Here is a 24,999-nt window from a genome sequence, read left to right as displayed (position 1 = left end):
TGATCATGATCAGATACTGCAAAGTTGAGGGATAAATATTGCCAGGACACCAGGGATAACTCCAGTTTTTCTTTCCTTTACATCCACCTGAACAGGAGTATGGGGCTATGCTTTAAAGTCTCATCTTGAAACAGCACTTTCAGCAATACTACATTGTCCTAATCCTACATCTTTCATTTTTGCACTCATGTCCTTGACTGGGACTGGAACCCACAACTTTCTGCCTCACAGACAGAAGCGCTAGAGAGTCATGGCCAACCCTTTAAACCACTTAGGCAGTTCAAGCTTTGTTAAATCTGAGTTAGTATTGCACTTTACTAAATTATCACCATTCCTTATAAATTGCTGTTCTAATGTAGAAAATTGCACTGTAATTCAAAAATGCAAAGATACTTATTATTGATCTAGTTCAATGAGTAAGAGTCTAAAGAGCGCAAGATGTTTTCAACATTTTTGGGCATTTCTCTCATCCACTGATGAACAAATAAAATTGATGGTGAGGAAAGACAGTTGATTCATGAAGTTTGCCCCTTATCACCTGAATTCAATAATGGGGTGTTGCTTCACCTGTGTCAGCCAAGGACAATACACCGTGCACGCAGCCATTCTCAATTGGTGACCTTGAAGGGCGGGGGGAGTTACTGCAGACAATTTACTATTGAGGACTGCTCAGTCCAATCCTATTATTCCCAGACATGCATACAGTTACCGTGTAACAGTTGTCATTGAATAAAGATCATTCTTAGGCACCGGAATCAAAGCAGCTTCCCCTTAGCTGCAGTGAGTGATAAAGGGCAGCACATAAAAACATCAGATCTAGGAGCAGGAGTAGACCATCTGGGCCTTCAAGCCTGCTCCACCATTCAATAAGATCTTTTCGTGGACTCAGCTCCACTTACCCGTCTGCTCCCCATAATCCTTAATTCCTTTACTGTTCAAAAATTTATCTATCCTCACCTTAAAAACATTCAATGAGGTAGCCTCAGCTGCTTCACTGGGCAGGGAATTCCACAGATTCACAACTCTTTGTGTGAAGAAATTCCTCCTCAGCTCAGTCCTAAATCTGCTCCCCCTTATTTTGAGGCCATGCCCCTTAGTTCCAGTTTCACCCACCAGTGGAAGTAACATCCCTGCTTCTATCTTCTCTATAACATTTTTATTCTTATATGTTTCTGTAAGATCACCCCTCATTCTTCTGAATTCCAATGAGTATAGCCCCACAGTGGCACAGTAGTTAGCACTGCTGTCCCTCAGTGCTAGGGAGCTGAGTTCAATTCCCGACTTGGGACACTGTCTGTGCAGAATCTGCACGTTCTCCCCTTGTCTGCATGGGTTTCCTCTGGGTGCTCCAGTTTCCCCCCACCAGTCCAAAAGACATGCTGGTGAGGTGCATTGGCCATGCTAAATTCTCCCTCAATGTACCCAAACAGGCACCAGAATGTGGTGACTTGGGGGATTTTCACAATAACTTCATTGCAGTGTAAGCCTACCTGTGACATTAATAAGTAAACCTTTAAAAAACTCCAAAGTGTTGTTACTGGACTAGTAATCCAGAGGTTTGAACAAGTGATCTGGAGATATGAGATCATAATCTCACTCTGGAAAATTTAAATTCATTTAATAAAACTGGAACTAAAAAAAATAGTATTTGTAATAATGACCATGAAACTATCAGATTGTCTGGTTCACTAAAACCCTTTAGGGGAGGAAATTTGTTATCTTTGCCCAGACTGGTCCAGATGTGACTCGAGACCCACAGCAATGTGGGTGATTCATAAACTGCCCAATGAAAGAACCTAGCAAGCCATTCAATTCAAAGGTGGACGATAAATGTTGGCCTTTCCCAAATCCAATCAATGAATTGGGGGGGAGGGGGAAGTACTGAGATCAGTTTAGAGGATATAAACTTTATTTGTTAAATCACAAGTAGGCTTACATTAACACTGCAAGGAAGTTGAATCCCCTAGTCACCACACTCCAGCGTCTCTTTGGGTTCATTGCGGGAGAATTTAGCATGGCCAATGTACCTAACCGTTCTACCCCATTGAGTGTTACTGCACACCAATCTTACCCTCATTCAATATTTTAACCTGGTCAATTTCTATTTTTGAATCACGGGCTGTAATGGGCTTTTGTTGTGTCCCTATTGCCAATTGAGCCAAGCCCAGCTAACTCGGGGGAGGGGAGTGTCAGGATGGAGCCCAACACCAATATTTCCCCTAAGCTTACTAGACAGCACTATTCAGTGCTATTCAGAAAAGCTCAGACTAAAACAAAATTATTCCAATGTATAAGTTCTGTGGAAGAACAATATTAAAAAAATCTTGCAAGACCAGAACATTTTTTTTATCATCAATATATTTTTTCTGATTCATTCATACATCACTTTTTTCCCCTTTTTTACACATTCAAGGAAATCTCACAAAAGGAGAAATTCTAAAATAAATACTATAAAATAGAACCTTCAAATAAATATTCTTACAAGAACCCTTTTCCAACAGAATCAGAAACAGAACTCTACACAGCTTTTCATGTTAACACAAAGGTGCCAAGTTAAACATGAACAGGAAATTGTAATGACTGGTACTGATAACATGAATTTCACAATTACTCAAGTTCTGTCCTAAAGAGTACCACACAAATGGAGATTTTGGTAGATGCCAACTCGGTTGAATTTTTCCAGAATTCAGCAGGGATATACAATAATTCTGTCTCTATCTCTCTTGCTCTCATGCAATTGGAATATTTTGGTGGCACAGTTAAAGGTTTAGGAAAAGAATGCTCACAACTATCGATCACGATATCACGGGAGAGAATTAGCTCAATGTTCAACAGCTCTCTTTACAACCTCAAGCCATCTCTCGTTGCCGCATACTGAATTATACAGGGGTATGGATCCACGGGCAATGGAATTGCAGAATTTTGTATATATTGAAAGTGCCTTATTTGAATCACTGTACCAAGAAAACACCTACTATGTCGCAGGACTTGGGAGCAGAAGAACTACTCAGCCAAAGGATGGACTTAAAACATAGCTACCTGTCTTTATAACTATTGTATTTACAGCACACATATGGAACTTGCACAGGGTCCACAACTGCATGTTACATTCAACAGAATGGAGCAATACTTTAAGGCTGTATCGGCCTTATATGCACGTACAAACAGCGACACATATTAGGGAACAGCAATTCCAAACTGAGCTGATGAGAAAAATACAATTCAACACAAGTGCCTACATTCAGTTCCCACTTTACATTAAACAGAAATCCAGAAACAACAACAGTAACAACATGTATTATATAGCACCTTGAACATAGTAAAATGGCTCAAAGTGCTTCACAGGAACAATAAAATTTGACACAGAGCCTCTTATGGAGATATTAGAGCAGATGACCAAAAGTGTGGTCAAAGAGGTAGGTTTTTAAGGAGCGTCTTAAAGAAGGAAAGAGAAGTAGAGGGATGTAGAAGTTTATAGGGGAAACTTCAGAGCTTTAGTCCTTGGCAGCTGAAGGCACAGCCATCAATGGTGGAACAATTAAAGTCAGAGAAGCTCAAGAGGATGAAATTGGACGAATGCAGATATCTCTGAGAGTTGCAGGACTAAAGGGATTATTGGAGTAGGGAGGGGTAAAGTGATGGAGAAATTGAAAACAAGAATGAGAATTGTGAAATAGACTTGCTTGAATTATTTGTAATCTTCATTGCTCGTAGGCACCTGTAAAATATAGCACAACTGGCCTGGTTCAATTTGAGTTATCATTTTGCATACATATTAGGGATGACTGGGACAGAAGGAGAGTGTGTATGTGGAGGATAAGATAAAGGGCAAAAAGATCCTTGGACCTCTCCCCCTCCTACACTCCTGTCAAAGAAAACATCAGACAATACACATTTCTCCTTTGTGAATGGCATTACAACAGGCCGGCAGTTTTGGATAAATGGAATCAGCAACAAAGAGGAAAAACACTTGTCTGTGACTTGTCTATGGAACGTCAGGCTCCTGAAACTGTCATTTCACATCCTCCATTCAGACTATCTGCTTTGTTCTTTCAACATTCATGTTCAGCACTGCGCTACTGCACTGTCTTTCTTTCAAACGCGTGGTAGAACCCAGCTCTGACTAACACTGCAACTGCAGATTTCCCTTGCCAAGTGAGAAGAGGACTAAGTGCAGCATCACTGGAGACGTATTCCATCCTCTTGCTGATCACTATTCTGGTTGGCCCTAAACATCCTGTTTCCATTAGTCATGCTAGACTGGAAACTGGATTTCCGTCCCCTGTGGGCAATCACATCAGATATTGTGAATGTTGGGTTCGCTTCAGTTGCCAACAATATTTAGGGGGGAACTGGAAGGAGGATTGTGGCACTCACGGGTTAACCAGCTTCACTGACATTTTAAACTGCATTTGTAGAGTTTCTCAATAAATAATTATTGTTAAAAGATATGTTAAGATCATTAAAAGTATGTATATGCAATTCTCTGAAACATATCTGTCCTCCAATCCCTGGGCACTACACAATCCAGTAATATTATCAGCATCAAATCATTGCTCAGTTTAGTCCCGATTCCTTACTAGTTTTCCAAACAGAATAAATATTGACATGGGTTGCTAAATGATTTCTCAATAATTGCTCTCACCCATCTTTATCATTCAGTAGATGTTAAAATGGCAGGAAGTTTCAAATGATAAACCAAAATGTTGTTTAATTTTTAAAAAAAAATCATTTTACTGTCAAGTGTGCATTTGCTTTTTTTCATTTCATTCAAAAATGTTTGATTTTATTATTTAGGAACATTATTATTATTTAGGGGCTTGACAAGAGATTGATGTATATTATATCGAGAAAGGCTTGGGTAGAAATATTTTTGTTTTCTTTTATCACAACCATCACAATTGTGTATCCGCTTTTTAGTTTCCAGTCACTCTCCCTAGTCTGTTCACTACAAGGTCTTACAGAGCATTCCTAGTTTAACTGGTGCAAATATTGCCAATTCTTGCCATCATGCACAGCACTCCCTGTATGTTTAAACTATAGAGCTACACATATCTTTGAACATGCAACCTCAAGGGCCTAAACTTACATATTTTTGGGCAATTGCAAATTGTTTAAATAATGCAAAGGCATCATGTGCCTTTTCTCCCTCCTTATACATATTTATAGTCATGGTAATTATTGTAAATTATTATTATTTTTTATATAGCAATAACGTTTTTAATTGCATTGTTAGCAGTTAGTTTTGTGGTTTACTTTAGTTTGAAAAAAGCCACTGTCATCTACTCATGCCCGTAGTACTTGTGAAATACAAATCTCTCACACCAGATGAAATAATCCCATTAGCCACTGGCCCTGCTGATGTGTTAAAAAATCTCTTGTGACACAAAGAACAAGAAATCAGACTTAATCGGGACTAAAAAGGAAATGTGAAATTTTGCTGCAGACAAATAACACACGCAAAAATATTTCTTTAAAATATTTAACCGTGGATTTCTAGTATTCAGGAAATGACATTCTGTTGTATAAAGTCAAAGAGTTAACACATCAAAAGCTTAAACAGTCCATTGGGTAGAGAGTGGGAAACCTTACCTAAAAGCACAAAAATACTCTACTGTTGCTTCAAGATTCCAATCTAAAATGTCTAATGACATCTTATTACTTCATCCAGTCGACAAACCAATATACTGAATTTTGTAGTGAATATAATTTGGCTTATTTTACGTTAAATGCCACTGTCTCATTCTCATTCGGGACAGCATGGACCTCAGATTTTAATTCTCTGAAAAGTAATGCATGTGAACTGGGACATATAGGGGAATACTTGCTATGGATTCCCTAAAAAGACCTGGTGTGTGCAGTTACTGCCACGAGGCTTCCGGAATCTTAGAACATACCAAAATGTATCTCATTAAATTCTGTCTGGCGTGTCAAAAAAAGGCAGACTACACTGGCATTAGCAAGTGGCCTGAAGATTATCAGAATGATCTCAGCCAATAGATGACACGATGAGAGTTCAAGGTGGTTACTTTGGTTGTTTAGGATTTATACTTCTGCCCATTCACTGCCTGCCTTGCCCAAAAAAATTAATCCATTTGGTTTCTGAAGGAACATCCTCCACATATCAACAATAAAGAAAGATCTTTGCAAAACCCCCACATTTAACCGCTTCTGAAAAACATCTAATTATATATTATGTCCATTCACAGACGGGTAGGATTTGCCCACTCACTACTGAACAGACTGTGTAATTTTTTGAAAGCAGGAACTTGCAAAGGGCTGAACTAGAAAAGTACAAGATGTGAATTATAGTTCCATTAACCACATCAACATGCTGCCCGCATCAGGAGGGTTTCTCCCCACTACAGGCCGACACCTCTGGGACCTTGCAGTACACACTGTTGGAATTCTTGCAGCGACATCCTGGGCGGCTGACAGTATCGTAAAACTTTTGGGAGAGTTTGACACATCCAGTGGCAGGCAGGTAGCAGAGCAAACAAGGCAAGAACACCGACATGGCGCCCATGCAACACCAGCGGGCACAGCAGTTAGAGTGGGAACAGGAGCAGGGGTGATCGGCGCAGGATCTTTCGTCATCGTCATTGGTGCAATGGTAGAAAACCCCTGTCACCAGGCACATGCAGGTGGCATAGTTGACAACTTTCTGGGGGGAGCACAGGCATCTCTGACTGCAGAGCCAGCAGAATGGCAGAGTTCTGGGCGAGGTGCACTGGTTGCACTTACACTTCCCGCAGCCCTCACATAACAACATGTGCTTGCCAGTCTGCTGGCCTTGGGAGGAGGTCTCTTTAAGGTCGGTGGCTTTGGATGCTGTTGACTTGGGCTGGGAGCGAACGGCCCTGGGGCAGCCCTGCTGCTCGGCCACCGGCGGAGGGGCCACGTGGTCCAGGAGCCTCTGGTCGGAGGAGGTGCTGCTGCTGCTGCTGATGGAGCTGGGCCTGCCCGTCACGGAGCTCCAGGACAGGGCAGGGTGCTGCTGGGGGAGTTCGTGGTGCTCGCAGCCCTGGTCGTGGTGACTGGCAGCCGTCGCTTCCTGCTGGGCGGCCCCGCTGTGGGCCTGGGGGCTTCTGCTGGGCTGGCTGGCAATGGGGTTCTCCACGTAATCGTTCTCCAGCCGGTTCGGCTTCATTTGGTCCATGGGCAGGATGGTGGTGTGTTGCAATCTGCCGTAGGGCAAGCGGCCATCCAGGAAGGGTTGGAACACCGAGGTGGCATTTCCAGCATTGCCACCCAGAGAGACTCGGCGCTCCATTGGATTCAATCCTCAATCAGACTTCCAGCTCCTAACACAAAGAGAATTAGACAATGATATATTGAAACACAGCTCCTGCAACATTAACACAAAACCCACCCACATTCTGTAAAACCACCTGACCAGAGCAAGAATTCAAATCGCTTTAAGCATTACCAGTGAAATCCTTAGCTTTGGGGAGTCTCTCAAGGCAGGTCACAGATCATAGCGTTGCTTCCCTCACCGTTCAAGGATTCATTTGTCAACTCTGGCTGAATTTCCCATCTATTTGTTGCGCAGGTCACATGCCCTTCTCGGTCAAACCTCAGCAATGTCAATCAAAGCAAATCGCCAGTCCTGACTCAAGATTAACCTTAATAATCGCATTTGCAGCTACATTACTTGGCTTGTCGTCTTCGCTCCTGCGACCCAAGTTATGACAAATAAACAACAGAACAAAAGAAAAAAAACTTCATACAAATAACTCAAGGCCCTGAAGGAAGATTCTTTGTTTTTTAAAAAATAATCCTTTCAAACTCATAATTTTCCGTCTCATCCTCAGTTATATCAATCGGTGACCAGAAAGATATTTCAGGCCAGGGATCTATCCTTCCATTTGTATATTTTCTTCAATCTTACCCTCTGATTCCTCTCCCGTTCGTTCGCACTGAAGATGCCGACTGTCATCCATAATAACCCGAGTTACTGCAGTAGCCCAGGGAGGGAGGGGCGTGGGGGAGAGCTGGGTATAAAATCTGGGGACATTCTCCTCCAAATGTTTGCATTAAATACAAGCATGTGAATGCATGTACAAAGAGCAAAAGTGGAGAGTACATATACATATTATATATAAAATCTTCAAGGTAAGATCAAAAAAACGCCCCAGATTAAATGGGTCTCCTGTACAGGAACAGATTAGATGTTTCCTCTTGAAGTATTCAAGCAATATTCCATGAGTTAAAATGCCCCCTTTTCAACAGGGATGGCATTGAAAAAAAAGAGAGATGTATCCATCCATTTACTGTCAAAGAAAACCATACAACGGGCTATGTTTTAAATGGAACAATATTATACCTTCTAAATAATACACTGAGCAGGCACACCATGATATGGAAGGATGAATCGCCGTTATCATTTTAACTATGAAGACGGGAGTCTGCGTCTCGGGCGCAGTCAATAATGGAATTTCATTCATAAAATTGCCGATTAATGAATGGGGCCATTTGGCAGCACTCCGGGTGGCCAGAATGTGTTTTCCATCCATCTGAATAATCGATTCGAGCCATTGAAAGAAACAATGAACTATATTATCATAATAACCCTCATTTGTAATTGCGGGAAGCCGGGGTTTACACAATAAAGTCAACCTCCACTTATTTTGATACATCAGCTGGGAAACGTCTTTTAAATCCCGCCGTAGTTTTAATACGAACAAGACACCAGGGCATATTTTTTTAAAAAACACGATTAACAGCCCCGGGTGCGTGTGAGAGACTGCGGGTTCTTTCGCCCTGTTTCCTGTCGAAATGTTTAACATGGACTGGAAAGAGAAAACACATTGAAAGTGAATTCGGGGCTCTGCAAATGCAGTCAGTCTCTTTCAAGATTTAAGCTGATTTGAGCACTTCCATCTCTTTGAAATCTGTTCAGAGAAAGCATTCATTCAACAAATTATTTTTTAAAACAAAATAAGAAATAGTTCTGATACAATCCTTGCTAGGTTGAAGATGCGTTGTTTAATTTACAGGAGGGAAGGAGTCGCAATATTGCAACATTAACCTCAAAAAAATGTGCAACTGCGATAAATAAAACATACTTACTTCAAACGTCCCCAGAATGATAACTAGCTTCGCTAACACCCAGGTGCAATGGGGGATGTTCTGCTTTGTAGATGGCGTGAGGGCGCACAGTGGCGGATTCTGCGTAATTTTGTGAATGAAAACGGCTGGCAGGGGATGGGAGGGTAGTATTTGCCTTAATTTTGTTTTAAATTAATATCGAATGTACAAAGAATGCATCAATAAGCTTAGTAACTCCCCACACCGCACCAGTAACCATCAGGGGACATTGCAGATGGTTTTGCAGCTTCACATTGGAGATTGTGGATGAATCATTGATAAACTGCAGAGTCTCCAGCTCAGCCCCGTCCATCAGCCCCGCTGCCAGTGAAATGCTACTTTTCCTCTCGCCCTCATGAATGGGAAGGCTCGGCGGGTGCAGTGCGCATGCGGTGCCCTGGCGGTGCTCCCTGGGAGTTGTAGTCCACTCGCGCCCTGACACTGCCCGCGGCCGACACTGGCTGGACTACAACTCCCGTCGGCCCGCGCGGCCCGCCTCCGCTTCCCACGGCCTTATTTGCATGCCGGCCTGCCATAGGGCGCGGGGAGGTACTCGCTCAAGCGCCGATTGGCTAATGAAAGAGGAAGTGCCTTATCCGGTCACGGCCGATTGGGCAACCGGGGGTGGGCTTGCAGAGCCCGCGCGCTGATTGGCTGTAACGGCGTTCATTGAGATTTTTCTCGGAGGTTGCTGTGTGTTGCAGAATGGAGAGAGACAGTGAGTGGATGTGACTGATAGCGTCACCCTTTCAGCACACTCTTTACTGGAGATTTAGTACCGCAGTCACATTCTGTATCTGAGCATTTATTGCTGCAGTCTTAACATGTCCCTGACAAGTGAGTGGGATTGTAACAAACCTTCTGTAACAAAGCTCTGCAAATAATGCTCTCTTGAATAGCAATGCAGCAAAGTCAATGCGGAGACCCCAGCTTTTCACCTTCAACAATAACCTGCATCGATATAGCGTATGCAACACAATAAAACGCCCCGATATGCTTCAAATACACCTTTTATTAAGCTGATCTTTCTCTACATCTTGCAACATTACATTCTGCACCCTCTCTTTTCCTTCTCTGTGTACGGATATGCATTGTCTGTATAGCGCGCAAGAAACAAATATTTTTCATGGTATCCCAATACAAGTGACAATAATAAATCAAATCAAAAGGGGCGTAATAAAGCAACATTTGACACCAAGCCACATAAGGTGATATCAGCTTAAATGACCAAAACCTTGGGCAAAGAGATCGATGTTAAGAAAAGACTTAAAGAATGACAAGAGAGGCAGAGAGAATTTCAGTGCCAGGGGCCGAGGCAGCTGAAAGCAGGGTTGCCAGTAGGGGACTGATTCAAATCTGGAAAACTCAAGGCCATAATGAGGGAAGTGCCTATACCTCGAGGAACTGTAAAACCCAGAGAAGAGATATGAGGGGAAGGGACGGGGATGGGTGGCCATGGAGGGAATTAAAATGAAGGATATGAATTTCAAAAGTCAAGGTACTACTTAACTTGGATCCAATGTAGATCAGCAGGCATAGGGGAGTTGGGTGAGTGGGACTTGTTTCAAGTAAACATGGGCAACAAAGTTTTGAATGACTTCAAGTTTATCGGGAGGAGAGCCAAGGGTGCTTTGGAATAGTCAAGTCCGGAGGTAACAAAGACACGGATGTGGGTTTCAGCGGCAGGTGGATGATGGAATGAGGGGTGTCGTATTGACGGGGTGACACGTGAGATAAGACCTTCATCTCAGAGCTAACTAAAATCGCAAAAATTGCAAACAGTCTGGTTCAGCCTTCGAGTTGCTGGGGGAAGGACAGAATCAGTAGCTAAGAGGTAGAATTTGAGTAGGGACAAAGACTTCTCTCTTCCCATTAATTCAGTGAAGGAAATTTCTACTCATCTGGTGCAAAATACCACAAATGTGCTCTTATTAATATGTCACCATCACAATCTTAAATGAATAGATAATAACTGGATCAGAAATCAAACTGAATCAAACTAACACTTTAATTTTTATGTCTAAAAATACAATAAAAGTAAAACGTTAAACAAACCCCATCTAAAATGGGACACTAAGACATGGGTACTGAGGAATAGTACGTTTTTCCATTTTGGGAAAATAACATCACCATGAAGCATTGTTTAAGATACAACTTAAATCTAATTTCAAAAGGGCACCCTGCAGTCAGGCCCAGAACTAAGGCTTGGATGGCCTGGGAGCCTGACACCAACTGTTCCACTCAGCTGCACTCCTGGATTCTGTAATAAACACCTTTTTGGAAGAACCTTTTCACCCCCACACGTCAACTGGAAAACAAAACCAGTTGAGTACATCTTACAAAGAATTATCAATTCAACTGATTAACACACAAACTAAAATGAATACCGATTAACAAATTTCCAGAAGATCTGAAACTGATTCAAAATGTATTGCTTCCCACTTTCTCCTTGGCAATATGTCAATATTCTACTGAAGTTCAAGTTAGCCCTTATCTCACAAAATCAATAAGTTAGCAGGACACCTCCAGTTCTAAAATTGTTCCTACTGTATAAACTGAGAGTGGTCACATTTCCAACAGTAGCCACCCTTCTGATCTTTGAGTAAATTTGCCTATACATGCTGACTTAGGGAGATTGCTTTGCTCTGGGCATGGCTTTACTGAGTTGGACATTTGTCTTTGTCTTGGGGAAGAAAAGTCTATGTCCCACTCTCTTTTATTTGGCTAGTCTCTATAAGTCAGCTCAACTGCTGGATAGTTCAGAGATTTGATTACACAGCCACCCATGCTAGCTCTTAACAGCAGTTTAAGATGCCTAATTTTGTGGTGCCATTGGTTCCCTGCAGGTTGAATCATTTATACATAGCAACGTAGCCAATGACAGAGTGTGTATGCCAGCTATCAGCTGCATATTAAAGTGCAAGAAAACAGAAAGGAGAATCTTATTCCACCAGTACCTGCTCAATTTGAATTCAGGTCCCAGAGGTGAAAGGGCTCTGTTCTTAAACCGCACCATTACCCCCAATCTTTTTCAATTAAGGGTTATGCAGGTGTTCAACTATCAATCAGTGGTTCCACTTAATCATTGATTCAAGCACAGACATGGACGGCAATTCCCAGATGCAGAATAAGCACAATGTGAGTGATAAGCTTTGAAATCCACCAACAAATTTACTGAAGTGTAACACAGTGAGGCACACTCCAACCGAGGCAAGAACAATGGATATTGGAAAGTGTGTTCCACGGTCATAGCACAATTCAAGTAGTTCAAAGGACATCACAAATAGTAAGTAAAGTTTAGTAAATCAACTGAACCGCAAGATATGTACAATTATGCACATAGGTTGTGCATTGGGAGTGTGGGAGCTGAGAACTGACAGAACTTTTCTGAACTTGTGTTTTGCTAAACCAAGGAAGAATACAGGCAACCGGCTCAATGTAATAATCAGCAATGAAGGTTAATAAAGCAAAATATTGGAGAGTTATAACGTTTCAAATTTTCACAGTTTTTTTTACAATAACTCGTATTATTAGTCATATCTCACCCTAGCAATCTACAATCATCCAGCTTAACACCATTACCGTACTAGCATTTAAAATGCTCCAATCTGCTTTCAATTAAAGTATTTAAAGCAGATTGTTTCTCTTCATATTTTCAATTCCAGGTTTCACTGGCAGGTTGTATTACAAATTCTGATTTACAGTTTACATTATTGTAAAACCCTGAGTAATAATACATAACGCTGCACAGGTTTCCGAAGGCATTAACCTCTTCCTTAGGCACCTTAGAAACTCACAGAATGAAACCATTAAAGTTCCAAAGTTTATCTTTCGGCATCCTCTCAGGTCCCTGCTGTCGTATAAAATTGCTGTGAGATTGACAAGTCTTGCTGTAATGTGCCACAATGTTGGGTTGAAAATAAAGGGAGATTCAAATCATTGCTTATTAGCATCAATAGGCATATAAAAACAGGACATCCTGTATATTTGATCTGTTGTTAATAAAAGAATCACAAAACAAGTGCAAGTACTAATCTATCCCTGCAGCCGGTACTTTACATGAAAGCAGTTTCCACTTACGTGCCCCCTTAATCCACACAGATTTTCCTCTCTCTACACACCAGCTCGAGTGACAGATGCCACCGAGAGACTATGCTTCTGCCTCTCTACCATGCAGGGGCTGGAACATAGAATGAGGATGCAGGTGGGCGGGAACGTGCAGATTGAGCACACAGAGCCCACCCACATCAAACAATGCCAGTCCCTTGCTATACAGCAGGGGTGCTGTGCCGCTTGGCATCAATTGAATACGTACTTTTAATTAAAAATATTTTTGAAGTGGCAGATTGTTCGCGGTGGAACTGTAATGTGAATGTTTCTACCTCCAGTTGTTGTGTCTCGTGCACATTTATCTTAAGGTTCTTTTTAAATCATCAATGAAGTTTACTGTGAAAATTACTTTTGCCTATTCAGATTCTAACTACTACCTAACTTGACCTATTTAAGCAACCAAAGGAGTAAATATTTTGGTCTGATACGAGTAGTTAGAAAATGATGACGTTATCATAATTCAGCAAATTTGGTAATGGTCCGGAAGCTTCCATTACTGATCCTCATCTAACTAAGTAATACTTTAAATCAGGATATATCCTAAGATAAATAGGGAAGGGATGTGGCTCAGGTGGAGCATAAACAGCAACACGAGTCTGTAGGGCCTAATGACCTGTCTGTATTGGAAATAATTTTTAATATTTTGAAAGATTAGAGTTGTTCACCTTAGAGCAGAAAAGGTCAAGAGGAGATTTGATAGTGGTCATTATAGCCATGAAATACTTTGGTAGTGTAATTGAAGACAATCTGCTTCCAGTAGCATGAGAGTCATTAGCCAATGGATTTAAGGTGATTGGCAAAAGAATCGGAAACATTATTTTACAGTGAGTCGTTCTGACCTGGAATGCACTGCCTGAAAGAGGGGTGGAAGCAGATTCAATAGTAACATTCTAAAAAGAATGGATAAAGACTTGGGAGGGAGAAATTGAACAGGGCTGTGGGGAAATAGCAGAGGGAGGTGCTAGTACAGGCATGATGGACTAAATGGCTCCTTTCTATGCTGTAGCAATCTATGATTCTTAACCAATTGTTATCAGATGTGAATTTACACTGTCCAAAATCAGTCATTGTTTACCATCAATTCTGTTTCACCCTCTGTATGATGCAAATTTAAGTTTCTTTTTACAATCGCAGTTTATTTTGCCTTGAAAGCCCCATTGGGAATAGTAATTCCGCACTCCATGTATGAAACAAAATGTCCAATTCTCATGGGTCAGAATAAATAAAGATCCAATAACACTAAGTTCATTCACTGGCCATTTCAACCAGGTGTAATCTAGAAAGTATGACAAGTCTGCTTTGCTAGGTTAAAGCTCAGTTCCCAAGAAGTTCATGGTATGGATCTGAGTTGCAACTGATACCATAAAAACAAATAATTTGCAAAGTGCTACACGCAGTCAATTTAATCTTTTGTTGAGTAATCCCAATCAAACAGCAGAAACTATTTTACACGGAAGTTGTTTGAGTACTAATATGCACTGCTGTGTCCTGGTAATTATTTTCAGCTTGCTAAGCACTAATAAAAGTTCAAAAGATGACAAGGGCAACCCCATCATTGGACTGAAATTCTAGCATAACCAGAAAATTAAACGTACAGACTGTGCCTTTTCTTCATCTGAATATATATTGTTCCTATAAGCAGGTAATTCTATCCAAATGGAAGTTTATTTAATTGTACAAATCAGTATTTATAGCATGTCACACCATGCCTATCAGAAATAAGAGTTCTAATATAGTCATAATATTGATATGCAGTGTTTGCTGTTACGTAACAAATACAGCAGTCATTTTGCATTCAACACAACTCAGCAGAGTGTAACCTACCTTCTGACTCCCCAAAGGCTGTCCACCATCTCAAGGCATTAGTCAGGAGTATGGTGGAATATTCTCCCTTTGCATGGATGAATGCAGTTCAAACAACGCTCAAGAAACTCAATCCCATCAAAGCACCCCATTTGGTTGGCACCCCATCCACCAAAACAAACATTCGTTCCCTCCAGCACTGACAATGCAGTGGCAGCAGGATGTGCCATCTACGATTTGCACTGCAAGGCTCCTTTGACAGCACCTTCCAAACCCGTGACCTCTACCAGCTAGAAAGTCAAGAGCAGCTGATACATAGCAACACCACCACCTGGAAGGTCCCCTCCAAATCATTCACCAATTTGACTTGGAACCCTATCGCCATTCCTTCATTGTTGCTGGGTCAAAATCCTGGAATTCCCTTCCTAATAGTACTGTGGGTGTTCTTACAACACTTGGACTGCAATAGTTCAAGGAGGCAGCTCATCACCACCTTCTCAAGGGCAAATAAGGATGGGCAACAATGCTGGCCTAGCTAGCATCACACACACATACCATGAATGAAAATAAAAAATAGTTCAGAAGCAGTAATGAGATAAATACACAATCAATCTGTTTTTTTTGGTCGCAATGGCTGAGGGAGAAGAAATGGCTAAGACTCATTGTCCTTCTTTGAACAATATTCACTTACTGCATCAGATAGTTTAATGTGTCATACAGAAGCCACAGAGTGCAGCACTCCTTCAGTACTGCACATTGTTGATCCCACTCTGGGATGCCAGTAACCTTCGCAAACCCGAAGTATGGGGGAGAAAATTGTCCAGAGCAGTGACCCTTGGGGAAAATATTTTGGATATTTGGTGCAGCCCAAATTAGGCCTGATTGTGATGCTAGCCATGGTCAAATAGCCCACCGACAATATCCAGCTAGTGGGATTTGAGTTTGCATTGGTATCTTGTTCTTAGGAACAGTACTGATTATCCACAAATAATCAGTATTTGGGTGCAGTGCTGAGGGTGCCTGTTACTTTTGGAATCACATCACAGCAAGGAGCCGAAGCCTTCAGGCAATAGAGGAAGGAAGGAAATTGAAAGAGAAAATTGGTGAGAAAAAATTGTTAACCTGTTAGCCGACTGCCACAGTAAAGGTTTTGTGTATGAAGCACATTTGGGAAGCATTAGCTTTTGCCTAGATGTCACTGTGACACTCCAATCTTTGAAGTTTAGAATCTATAATTAGGCAAAAAAGAATAGAACAAACATCTTGAGTGTAGGAGTTTAATTTTTTTGCCTGAGTTGTAACTTTGTGAAATTATAGGCACATATGTCTATTATCTTGAAATAGCGAAACTTGCTGCAATGCACTTATATTAATAGTAAACTGGAATGATGAACTAATTTGTTTCCTATAGCCAGAATATAGTATGCAGGAAATGATACTCTATCAGTGCCTATTAAAGGAACCTTCTGTACTCCCTCTTCACCATTACCAAGTGACCTTCCATAAAAAAAAAGCATAACACACAGTCTGAGTCAATCACGCCAACAGTGATTATGAGAATCATGCAGATCTGTAGGAGGCCATTCGTACTCTTGTGTCGGTGCCTCCATGTTTCAGCTGCTAGCACTGAACCATGCTAAATTGCATTAAAATGCTACTATTATTTTACGTGAATTTTAAATAACGGACATGGTGTTGAGATGCTGAATTTGGACTGGGGTGGGCACAGTAAGAAGTCTCACAACACCAGGTTAATCTGGTAAGATGAGCTTTTGGAGCACTGCTCCTTCATCAGGTGAATGGAGAGTTGGGTTCACAAACACAGCAAATTTAGACTGAGACTCAACTGCAAGATAATGGTAATGATAATATCTTGCAGTTGAGTCTCAGTCTATATTTGCTGTGTTTGTCAACCCAACCCTCCGCACACCTGAGGAAGGAGTAGAGCTCCGAAAGCTTGTGATACCAAATAAACCTACTGGACTTTGACCTGGTGTTGTGAGACTTCTTAAATAACAGATGATGGGTGTTGCAGCATGTATTTGCAAACAGTCCTCTCCACTCTGGAATCTAAAGCTCAGCTAACATTCAGACCGATGGGCAAAGGTTCCTCCCTCTCTGCTGGCTGTGAGGAGTGAACATATAACAATTCGGGATAACTTTGATCCAGTTCCAAATAGACACAAAGCCTGAGTACAAAAGTATCCACAGTTCAATGCAAAAAACCTGGCAATCCTAAACAAACCACAGAGATTTCAGCAGAGATGTGTTCGTAAGGGGTGTGTGTCTGAGGCCGAGATTGAGGAGACGGAGCATTTTTGGATAAGAGCAGAGAAAGATTTATTCTTCATCTGTTCACACGATAATCTGAACTGACAGTAATTGATGGTAACCCAGTGTGCTGAGAATGGAAAAGTATTCAGTTTCGCAGTATTCTCAAGAATCCAAAACTTGACGTTAAAATAAAATTTGAAAAACTCTGGAGAAATGCTCAAACTAATGCTAAATTGTATTAATCAGAAGGCAAGAAACTTTAAAATCAACTCTATCTTTAATAAATTAGCTGCTGAAACCGGTAGAACAATTTCAGAAATTATTATATATGGTCCTTGCTACAGAGGGAGTGCAGCAAAGGTTTACTGGGCTGATTTCTGGGATGGCAGGTCTGTCATATGAGGAGAGACTAAGTTGGTTAGGAATGTATTCATTAGGGTTTAGAAGAGTGAGGGAGATCTCATGGAAACTTACAACATTCTAATAGGGTTAGACAGGGTAGATTCAGAAAAAATGTTCCTGATGGTGGGTGAGTCCAGAACGAGGAGTCATAATTTGAGGATAAGGGATAAACCTTTTAGGATTGAGGTGAGGAAAATTTCTTCACCGAAGAGTGCGGAATGTGGGGAATTCACTACCACAGAATGTAATTAAGGTCAAAACATTGCGTGATTTCAAGAAGAAATTAGATAAAGCCCTTGGGGCCAAAGGGATCAAGGGATATAGTGGGGAAGATGGGATCAGGATATTGATTTTGATGATTAGCCATGAACAAAATGAATGGTGGAACAGGCTCGAAGGGCTGAACGGTTTACCCCTGCTTCTAGTTTCTATGTTTCTACTTTTCTTTCCAGTCAGTTCAAATCAGCAGGCTCTGTTAATACTTCACAAAAATGAGAATACAACATTATATTTGCCAAATACATGAATTAATTGTATTTTAATACTTGCACACAGCTCCCAAAATCAGGAACATAGCTTACTTCACTGAAAAAAGGCAAAGACAGAATTCCTGACCCCACACTTAGAAAGATATGCAAAGCAATTTAGGTTTTTTTGAAAAATACCATGAAATATTAAGTTAACAATCTCAGCTTCATTACTGAGAATGCCAGGGCAATGGGAGGCAAGTAACCCAGCCAGGCCTATTGTAAAACAATACCTCCTCATCACTATCATCTGCACATTTATCCCATTGTTGCTTATGGGATGCTGCTCTGCACAAGCTGGGTGTTGTACTTCACTACATAACAACAGTGATGGCACTTGAAAAATACTTGACTGGTTGTCAATGCTTTGGGGCGCTCTGAGATTGTGTTGCATAAATCCAAACTTTTTGCCTACTTGCTGTTTGAAATAGGAAATGCATTGACAGCAGCCGTGCTGAAGAAAGACAGAGCTCAACCCATCAGATGAAAGAGCTTCATGTGAACTGGAAAGCACTCTGAGACTAACGAAAGAGCGAAAGACACCCCAACAGTCCAAAACTAAGTAATTCTTATAGCATTCAGATCAATTGTGGCATGGTCCAAAGATTTGCATAAAGACTTGTTGAAGCACAGCATGTTATTTATTTGCATCTTCATAGATATTTTAAAAACGCCTCTGATCTCTTCTGATGCTATTAAATGAGTTGGAGCTTGTCAACAATACAATAGCTGTTTGATATTAGTGGAATGCTAGGATAGTACAGAAATAATCCTTGTTTATGAATTCAGTTTACAAGCTTCAGCAAAATCCCAGGCACCCTATACTCCCTCAGAACAAACACTGTCTCAACAGTGGAGATGACCTCAAGGGTGTTTCTTCACTTGTATGAAATACTGTCAAATTTACCTTCATCCACTCTGAAAGATATTAGTATCCTGAACAACATGCCAGAAAGCCCATGGAGTAAAATAAAAATCCATGAAGTGCAGAATCTCACCTGTCCCACCTTGACAAGAGTCCAGTTTTTAAATGGGCTTCAAATTGGCAAAATCCAACACACACCGAAAATATTAAAGCAGCTTTAAATAATTCCATCTGTTTCTGAAACTCGTTGTATGGACTGGCACAGTGGTTAGCACTGCTGCCTCACAGCGCCAAGGACCCGGATTCGATTCCCGGCTTGGATCACTATCCGGAGTCTGCACATTCTTCCTGTGTCTGTGTGGGTTTCCTCCAGGTGCTCCGGTATCCTCCCACAGTCCAAAGATATGCTGGTTAGATAAACTGGCCGTGCTAATTTCTCCCTCAGTGTACTCAAACAGGTGCCAGAATGTGGCAACTAGGGGATTTTCACAATAACATCATTGCAGTATTAATGTAAGGCTCCTTGTGACAAATAAATAAACTTTACATTTACTTTACTTTCCTGGAGGCATTGGTGAGTAAGGTTTTCACTGAAGTTTCATTAAGTGCAACACAAATCTCTGAACTCAAACCAACAGCGCAACGAGGAACTTTTTTTTGCACAGAGTGGTTAGGATCTGGAATGCATTGCCTGAGAGAGTGTGGTGGAGGCAGATACAATAAGGGATTTGAAGAGGGAATTGAATAAGAGAAAGAAAGGGAAGGGAGGGAAATGTGATAAACTTGAGCTGTTTTTGCAAGGAGCTGGCATGGACAAGATGGGCTGAATGGTGTCGTCTTGTGCTGTAACCATTTAATGATTCTATGACCTTAACCTCCTAATTTAGTTTTGGAAATCACAGTCATGTTATAAGGGGTCAGAATGCACATTTCCAGCTATCCTAGGTGGCATTTGCCCAATAATGGCAAACCTGATAGTGCTGTGGGAAGTGATGATTTTAACTTTATTTATTAGTGCCACAAGTAGGCTTAGATTAACACTGTAATTAAGTTACTGTGAAAATCTCCTGGGTGCCACATTCCAGCGCCTGTTTGGGTACACTGAGGGAGAATTTTGCATGGCCAATGCACCTAATCAGCAGTTCTTTCGGACTGTGGGAAGAAACCATAGCACCCGGAGGAAACCCACGCCCGCACTGGGATAACATGCAGACTACTCACGGACAGTGACCCAAGCTGTGAATCGAACCCAGGTCCATGGCACTCTGAAGCTGCAGTGCTAACTACTGTGCCACCATGCTGCCTGATGGCTTAGTGGTATTAGTAATCCAGAGCCTTGGATAATGTTCTGGGGACTCGGGTTCAAATCCTACTCTGGCAGATGGTGAAATTTAATTCAATGAAAAAAAAGTCTAAGGATGACCATGAATTGTTGTAAAAACCCATCTGGTTCACAAATATCCTCTAGGGCAGGAAAGTTACCACCCTTACCTAGTCAGGCCTTATATATGACTCCAGGTCCACAGCAATATTCTTGCCTCTTAAATGCCCTCTAAAACGTCCTAACAAGCTACTCAGTTCAAGAGTAATTAGGGAGGGGCAATAAATGCTGGCCCGGCCAGTGACACCTACATCCCAAGAATGGCTAAAAAATTTATCAATTTTTAAATGTTAAAGCACCAGTGTGTTTTTGGTAATGAACTGAGGCATTGCTACATTAACACTGCTACCAGCACAACTTTAGCAATAATGTTTCTTTTAATTGAGGATTATAACTGAGGATTCAAATAAACTATCCAGAGATACTTAATGCACAAGTTAGAAAGTACATATGACCTCGAGGCTACTATGAAAATATGATTCAAATAATTATGACAGATGTCCTTTCCTCAACTTTCCCCCAGCAAATCCTTTGCATTTGGTGTTCCTGTACCCTATCACAGATGATCAATGGCATTAGTTTTGGAGATGGGGGGGAGTGGGGGCGGTTTATTGGGAAAATAGAACCAACACAGAATTGAAAATCCCCAAAACGCTAATTTAAAAAAATGAGGATCACATGTAATAAAAATTGGTATTTCAATTATTTGGCCATCACAAAGCCAGTATAACAATAGACAGGGAGAATGCAGCAAGCAGTCACCAAAGCATCCGGAAAACTCCCGGAATCTTGCTTTATTTAACAAAATAAAAGGGAGTGTGATTTGGAACAACTGTAAACTAGCAATCCCAACCACGGGGACTGATTTAGCACATACAGAATGAAAAGGTCACACCACCTCAAGGCTTCATGTGTGTAGATCTGCCAAGTTCAGGGCACGTACTGGGCGTGGGGGGGGGCGGAATGAAAGTGGTAGCTGTGTTTTTTTTTAACCTCACATTCTGACAAGAGTTTACAATCCTATTGCATTAGTTTACCTTCAATAAAGCACTCCATTTTTCACAACAGACAAAAGAAGAAAGCTTTTTTTCTCTCTCTCCTTGTTGTGAACCCAAAGGGGGAAAAAAAAAATTACAACTTGACCCTTAATCTCTCGACATGGTGAAGAGGCGAGGGACAATAATCTTGGGAGATTGTTGAACAATTGCAGTGGGTAAGCAATGATTAACATCGCTTCTAAACTTGTGGGGGGGGGGGGGAATGTGCTGGGCCTTAAGAGCGAAAAAAAATTGCGTTGTAAATTAATAAAATGGTCGGCTTCATTTATTTGAGCGGATCAGAATACAGACTGCGGCATCGGGAGGCCAATATTTAGGTAGCAGCACGGGAGAGTAAGGCTGAATTTGTATGTGTCGGGAGGGGAAGGCAAGAATTCTTTCTTGAAGCAATGCTGCTGCAGACGGCCCGCCTCGCAGGCGCCCTAAGCCTCACAAAAGGACAGGATGTGTTCATTTGTAAGTAAACCGCAGAACGGAAATTATTGTAATTTTCTCTAAAGTATCCTACTGTCTGCTCTCCGCACCCCCCCCCCGCCCCCCTCCACTCCGCACACAGGCAAGAAAAAGGAAGGGAGAAAAAGGATCCGTTTGAACGTGCAGGGAGAAATTTGTTGCGAGCCAAAGTCCAAAGTATTTTAAAAATAGAGAAAATAAAGAAATGCCAAGTATGTCACTTTCACACAGAAAAAAATGCAATTGGCTGAAAGCTGCGTGCGTCCCAGTCAAAACTTGGAAAGTGGGAACTTTATTATTGAAATGTCACCAAACCATTTTCTAGTTAATATGGTTCAAGTTAAATATTTTTTTTAAATTGAAACACTCCCTATTTTTGCACTTCCAGCTTTCGGATTTAATTTACAAACACGCGTTACTTTCTCCAGCTGAGAATGGAATTATATTGAAAAACACAGGCGAGCTGTTAGTCAGTGATCGCACTCAAGCGAGAGTTTCAGTTGAAAACATTGGCTCCGGAGAGAAGTTCATTCAAAAATCACTGAACCCAGGTTTGTCAAAGAGGAAACAAGACAATGCTGGCGAGAGTTTGTTTTATAAGTTTAACGTGAATTAAACATGGTGGGAAAGAGGGAAGTTCTCACTTTTAATGCGAATTGTGAAAGTTAAAACCTGTATCCCAGAAGCTACTTGAGCGACACATCTTAAAAACGGGTGGTTTGCACACACCCACTGCTTTTGTTTTAAATATAAGTTCAATACAGGTTAGATTTGAACAATAATCGTGCATTCAGGAATTATTAATTTCTTCCTATAGTCGAAATCCGTGTTTTATTCTGACTGGAATTGGCAGAGAGCAGGAGGGCCAGTCAGTCGCCTCTGCTGTAAAGCAGTCTTTAAGAAGGGACATTTATTTAGTTCAGAAGTCAAAGGCACTCACCGTGAAACGGGACCAGGGAGCCTGGCCAGTGGATCTTGGGAGTTTCTCTCGTATTCTTTCGATTGGTCTTTGTGCTGCTTTCCAACTGAGAAAGGCTCTCTCCATGTATCTTCGCCGCTGTTTATTGTTCGCGTGCTGTTCCTGTCAATCATCCTCTTTTTTTTAACAGCCCCGGAAGGATCGGGGACTATACAAACAAGAGGGATGGGAGGAGAGGCTATACATCCTCCAATAACAACAAATACACCATTCTAGTACTTAGCAACCACGAATTCTATCGGGCAGCTCTTGTTCACCAGACGCCATGAATTTTGGTTTCAGCCCCTTGTAAGATTGAGAGAGGGTAGAGGTGGGAAGTTGAGCTGGGAACATTAGGAGAGGTCAGCTAGTTTTCTTTTCTCATTTTGAACAAAAAGCTCCACTCGGTTCTGAAGTTTATTCTGATGGAAAGTGGAGGATTGTTCTGATGACAGAGCAGCCTGGATCCTGATGAATGGTGGGGCAGATTGAAGGGTTTACTCCTGTTCCTACGCTCATGGTATTCTTAAAGTTTATTTATTAGCCTCACAAGTAGCTAACATTAACACCGCAGTGAAGGTACTGTGAAAATCTCCCAGTCGCCGTACTCCAATACCTGTTCAGGTACACTGAAGGAGAATTTAGCATGGCCAATGCACCTAACCAGCGCGTCTTTTGGACTGTTGAAGGAAACAGGAGAACTTGGAGAAAACCCAGGCAGTCATGGGGAGAATGTGCAAACTCCACACAGAAAGTGGCCCAAGCCAGGAATGGAACCTGCGTCCCTTGCACTGTAACGCAGCAGTGCTAACCACTATACCACTGTGCCAACATGTTATTTTAACTGTATTTTCACATTCCACCCCACCTCGCACCCCCCCCCCCCACCACCTCCCCCCTCCCTTGTGTATTAGTGGTGGAAGGTTTCTGAACTGTATATCAGCCCATCGAACCCATGTTATGAATGCTCCTTCCATGGTCAAGAAAGCCCAAGCATTAGACTTGAACCTGCAGCTTGTGGTCCAGAGGAATGGACTCTACCACTGTGCCACAAGACCTCCAGCACATGGTATGAGAGGCAGATACACCAGCTTTGACTTCGAAACCCAGTCTGACATTTGACCACAGACTCTATGTTGACACCATAGTAAGGGACTGCAGCACTGTCAGTGGTGCTGTCTTTCACTGAGAGGGTCCAAACAGCTGTTTCTTTAATGGCTGTAAAATTTCCTATTCAAAAAAGTAGAGAGTTCCAATGTTGCTTTGGCTAACATTCATCCCTGTGTGTAACAAAATATCCATTCACAGGAACTTTATAAAGCAAGGTACGATGCCAAGCCCAGTAAGAGTTCAGTCAGATGATCCAATAGAAAGTGTCTTAAAGTGGGAAAGTGAGGTGGAGAGGTGTAGGGAGAGTATTCTAGAGCTTGGGAGTCCAGGCAACTGAGTGGTGCAGCAATTAAAATGAGGATGCGCATGAGCCCTGAATTAGAGGCCAACAGCTTTATTTGGAATCACAAGCTTTTAGCTGAAGGAGCTGTTCTCCAAAAGCTCGTGATTCCAAAGAAACCTGCTGGACTTGAACCTGGTGTTGTGAGACTTCTTACTGTGCCCACCCCTGTCCAACGCCAGCATTTCCACATCAGAATTAGAGGAGCACAGATGTGAGTTCAGGGCAAGGGTAGGGGAACATTAAAAGAAATTTAGCAAGATGGTCTAGTGGAAAGGATGAACGTAGCAGAGGCAGCAAATAAAATTGTCTAAAACCTAATGGCAATGAAGCCTATGAACTCCCTGCAATTGTTGGAGGGAACGGGGAGAGATATTTATAAAGTGGGTTATCTATGCATTCCAGGATTGTCCACTTTGAAGATTTCTCTTTGCACTGTTGTGTTAATTGTGAATACTTCTTAAATCAGAAGGTATGTTGGTATCAGCAATTTGTGATTCATAACAAATGAATTCAACTTTGTATGTGGTCCCCAGGGCTCCATAGACATGATAGAGTGGAGCAACTCACCCAGCAGCACCTCTCTTTGATTTTATTATTGTCACATGTATTAGCATACGGTGAAAAG

The 24,999-nt window shown here is 41.6% G+C and overlaps 1 protein-coding gene across 4 annotated transcripts; it reads right to left on the bottom strand.

The window, feature by feature from the left end:
• Positions 1 to 2,356: 2,356 nt before the first annotated feature.
• Positions 2,357 to 23,073, bottom strand: spry4 (sprouty homolog 4 (Drosophila)). Of its 4 annotated transcripts, none has more exons than XM_080201321.1 (2): positions 22,904 to 23,073; positions 2,357 to 7,304 (listed from the first exon to the last, which is right to left on the bottom strand). In XM_080201321.1, the coding sequence occupies exon 2, from the start codon at positions 7,271 to 7,273 to the stop codon at positions 6,344 to 6,346; it is 930 nt and encodes a 309-aa protein (XP_080057447.1). In that variant the 5' UTR covers positions 7,274 to 7,304; positions 22,904 to 23,073; the 3' UTR covers positions 2,357 to 6,343. The 4 variants fall into 4 exon arrangements, 3 of the variants coding, with proteins under 3 accessions (XP_080057447.1, XP_080057448.1, XP_080057449.1); XM_080201322.1 differs by lacking the exon at positions 22,904 to 23,073 and adding an exon at positions 9,073 to 9,405; XM_080201323.1 differs by lacking the exon at positions 22,904 to 23,073 and adding an exon at positions 7,892 to 8,028.
• Between the last annotated feature and the right edge of the window lie 1,926 nt (positions 23,074 to 24,999).

The sequence above is a fragment of the Carcharhinus amblyrhynchos genome, chromosome 13, assembly GCF_965287045.1.
Source record: "Carcharhinus amblyrhynchos chromosome 13, sCarAmb.v2.hapA, whole genome shotgun sequence".
Classification (NCBI taxonomy): domain Eukaryota; kingdom Metazoa; phylum Chordata; class Chondrichthyes; order Carcharhiniformes; family Carcharhinidae; genus Carcharhinus; species Carcharhinus amblyrhynchos.
This window is presented reverse-complemented; position numbering and strand designations above follow the sequence as displayed.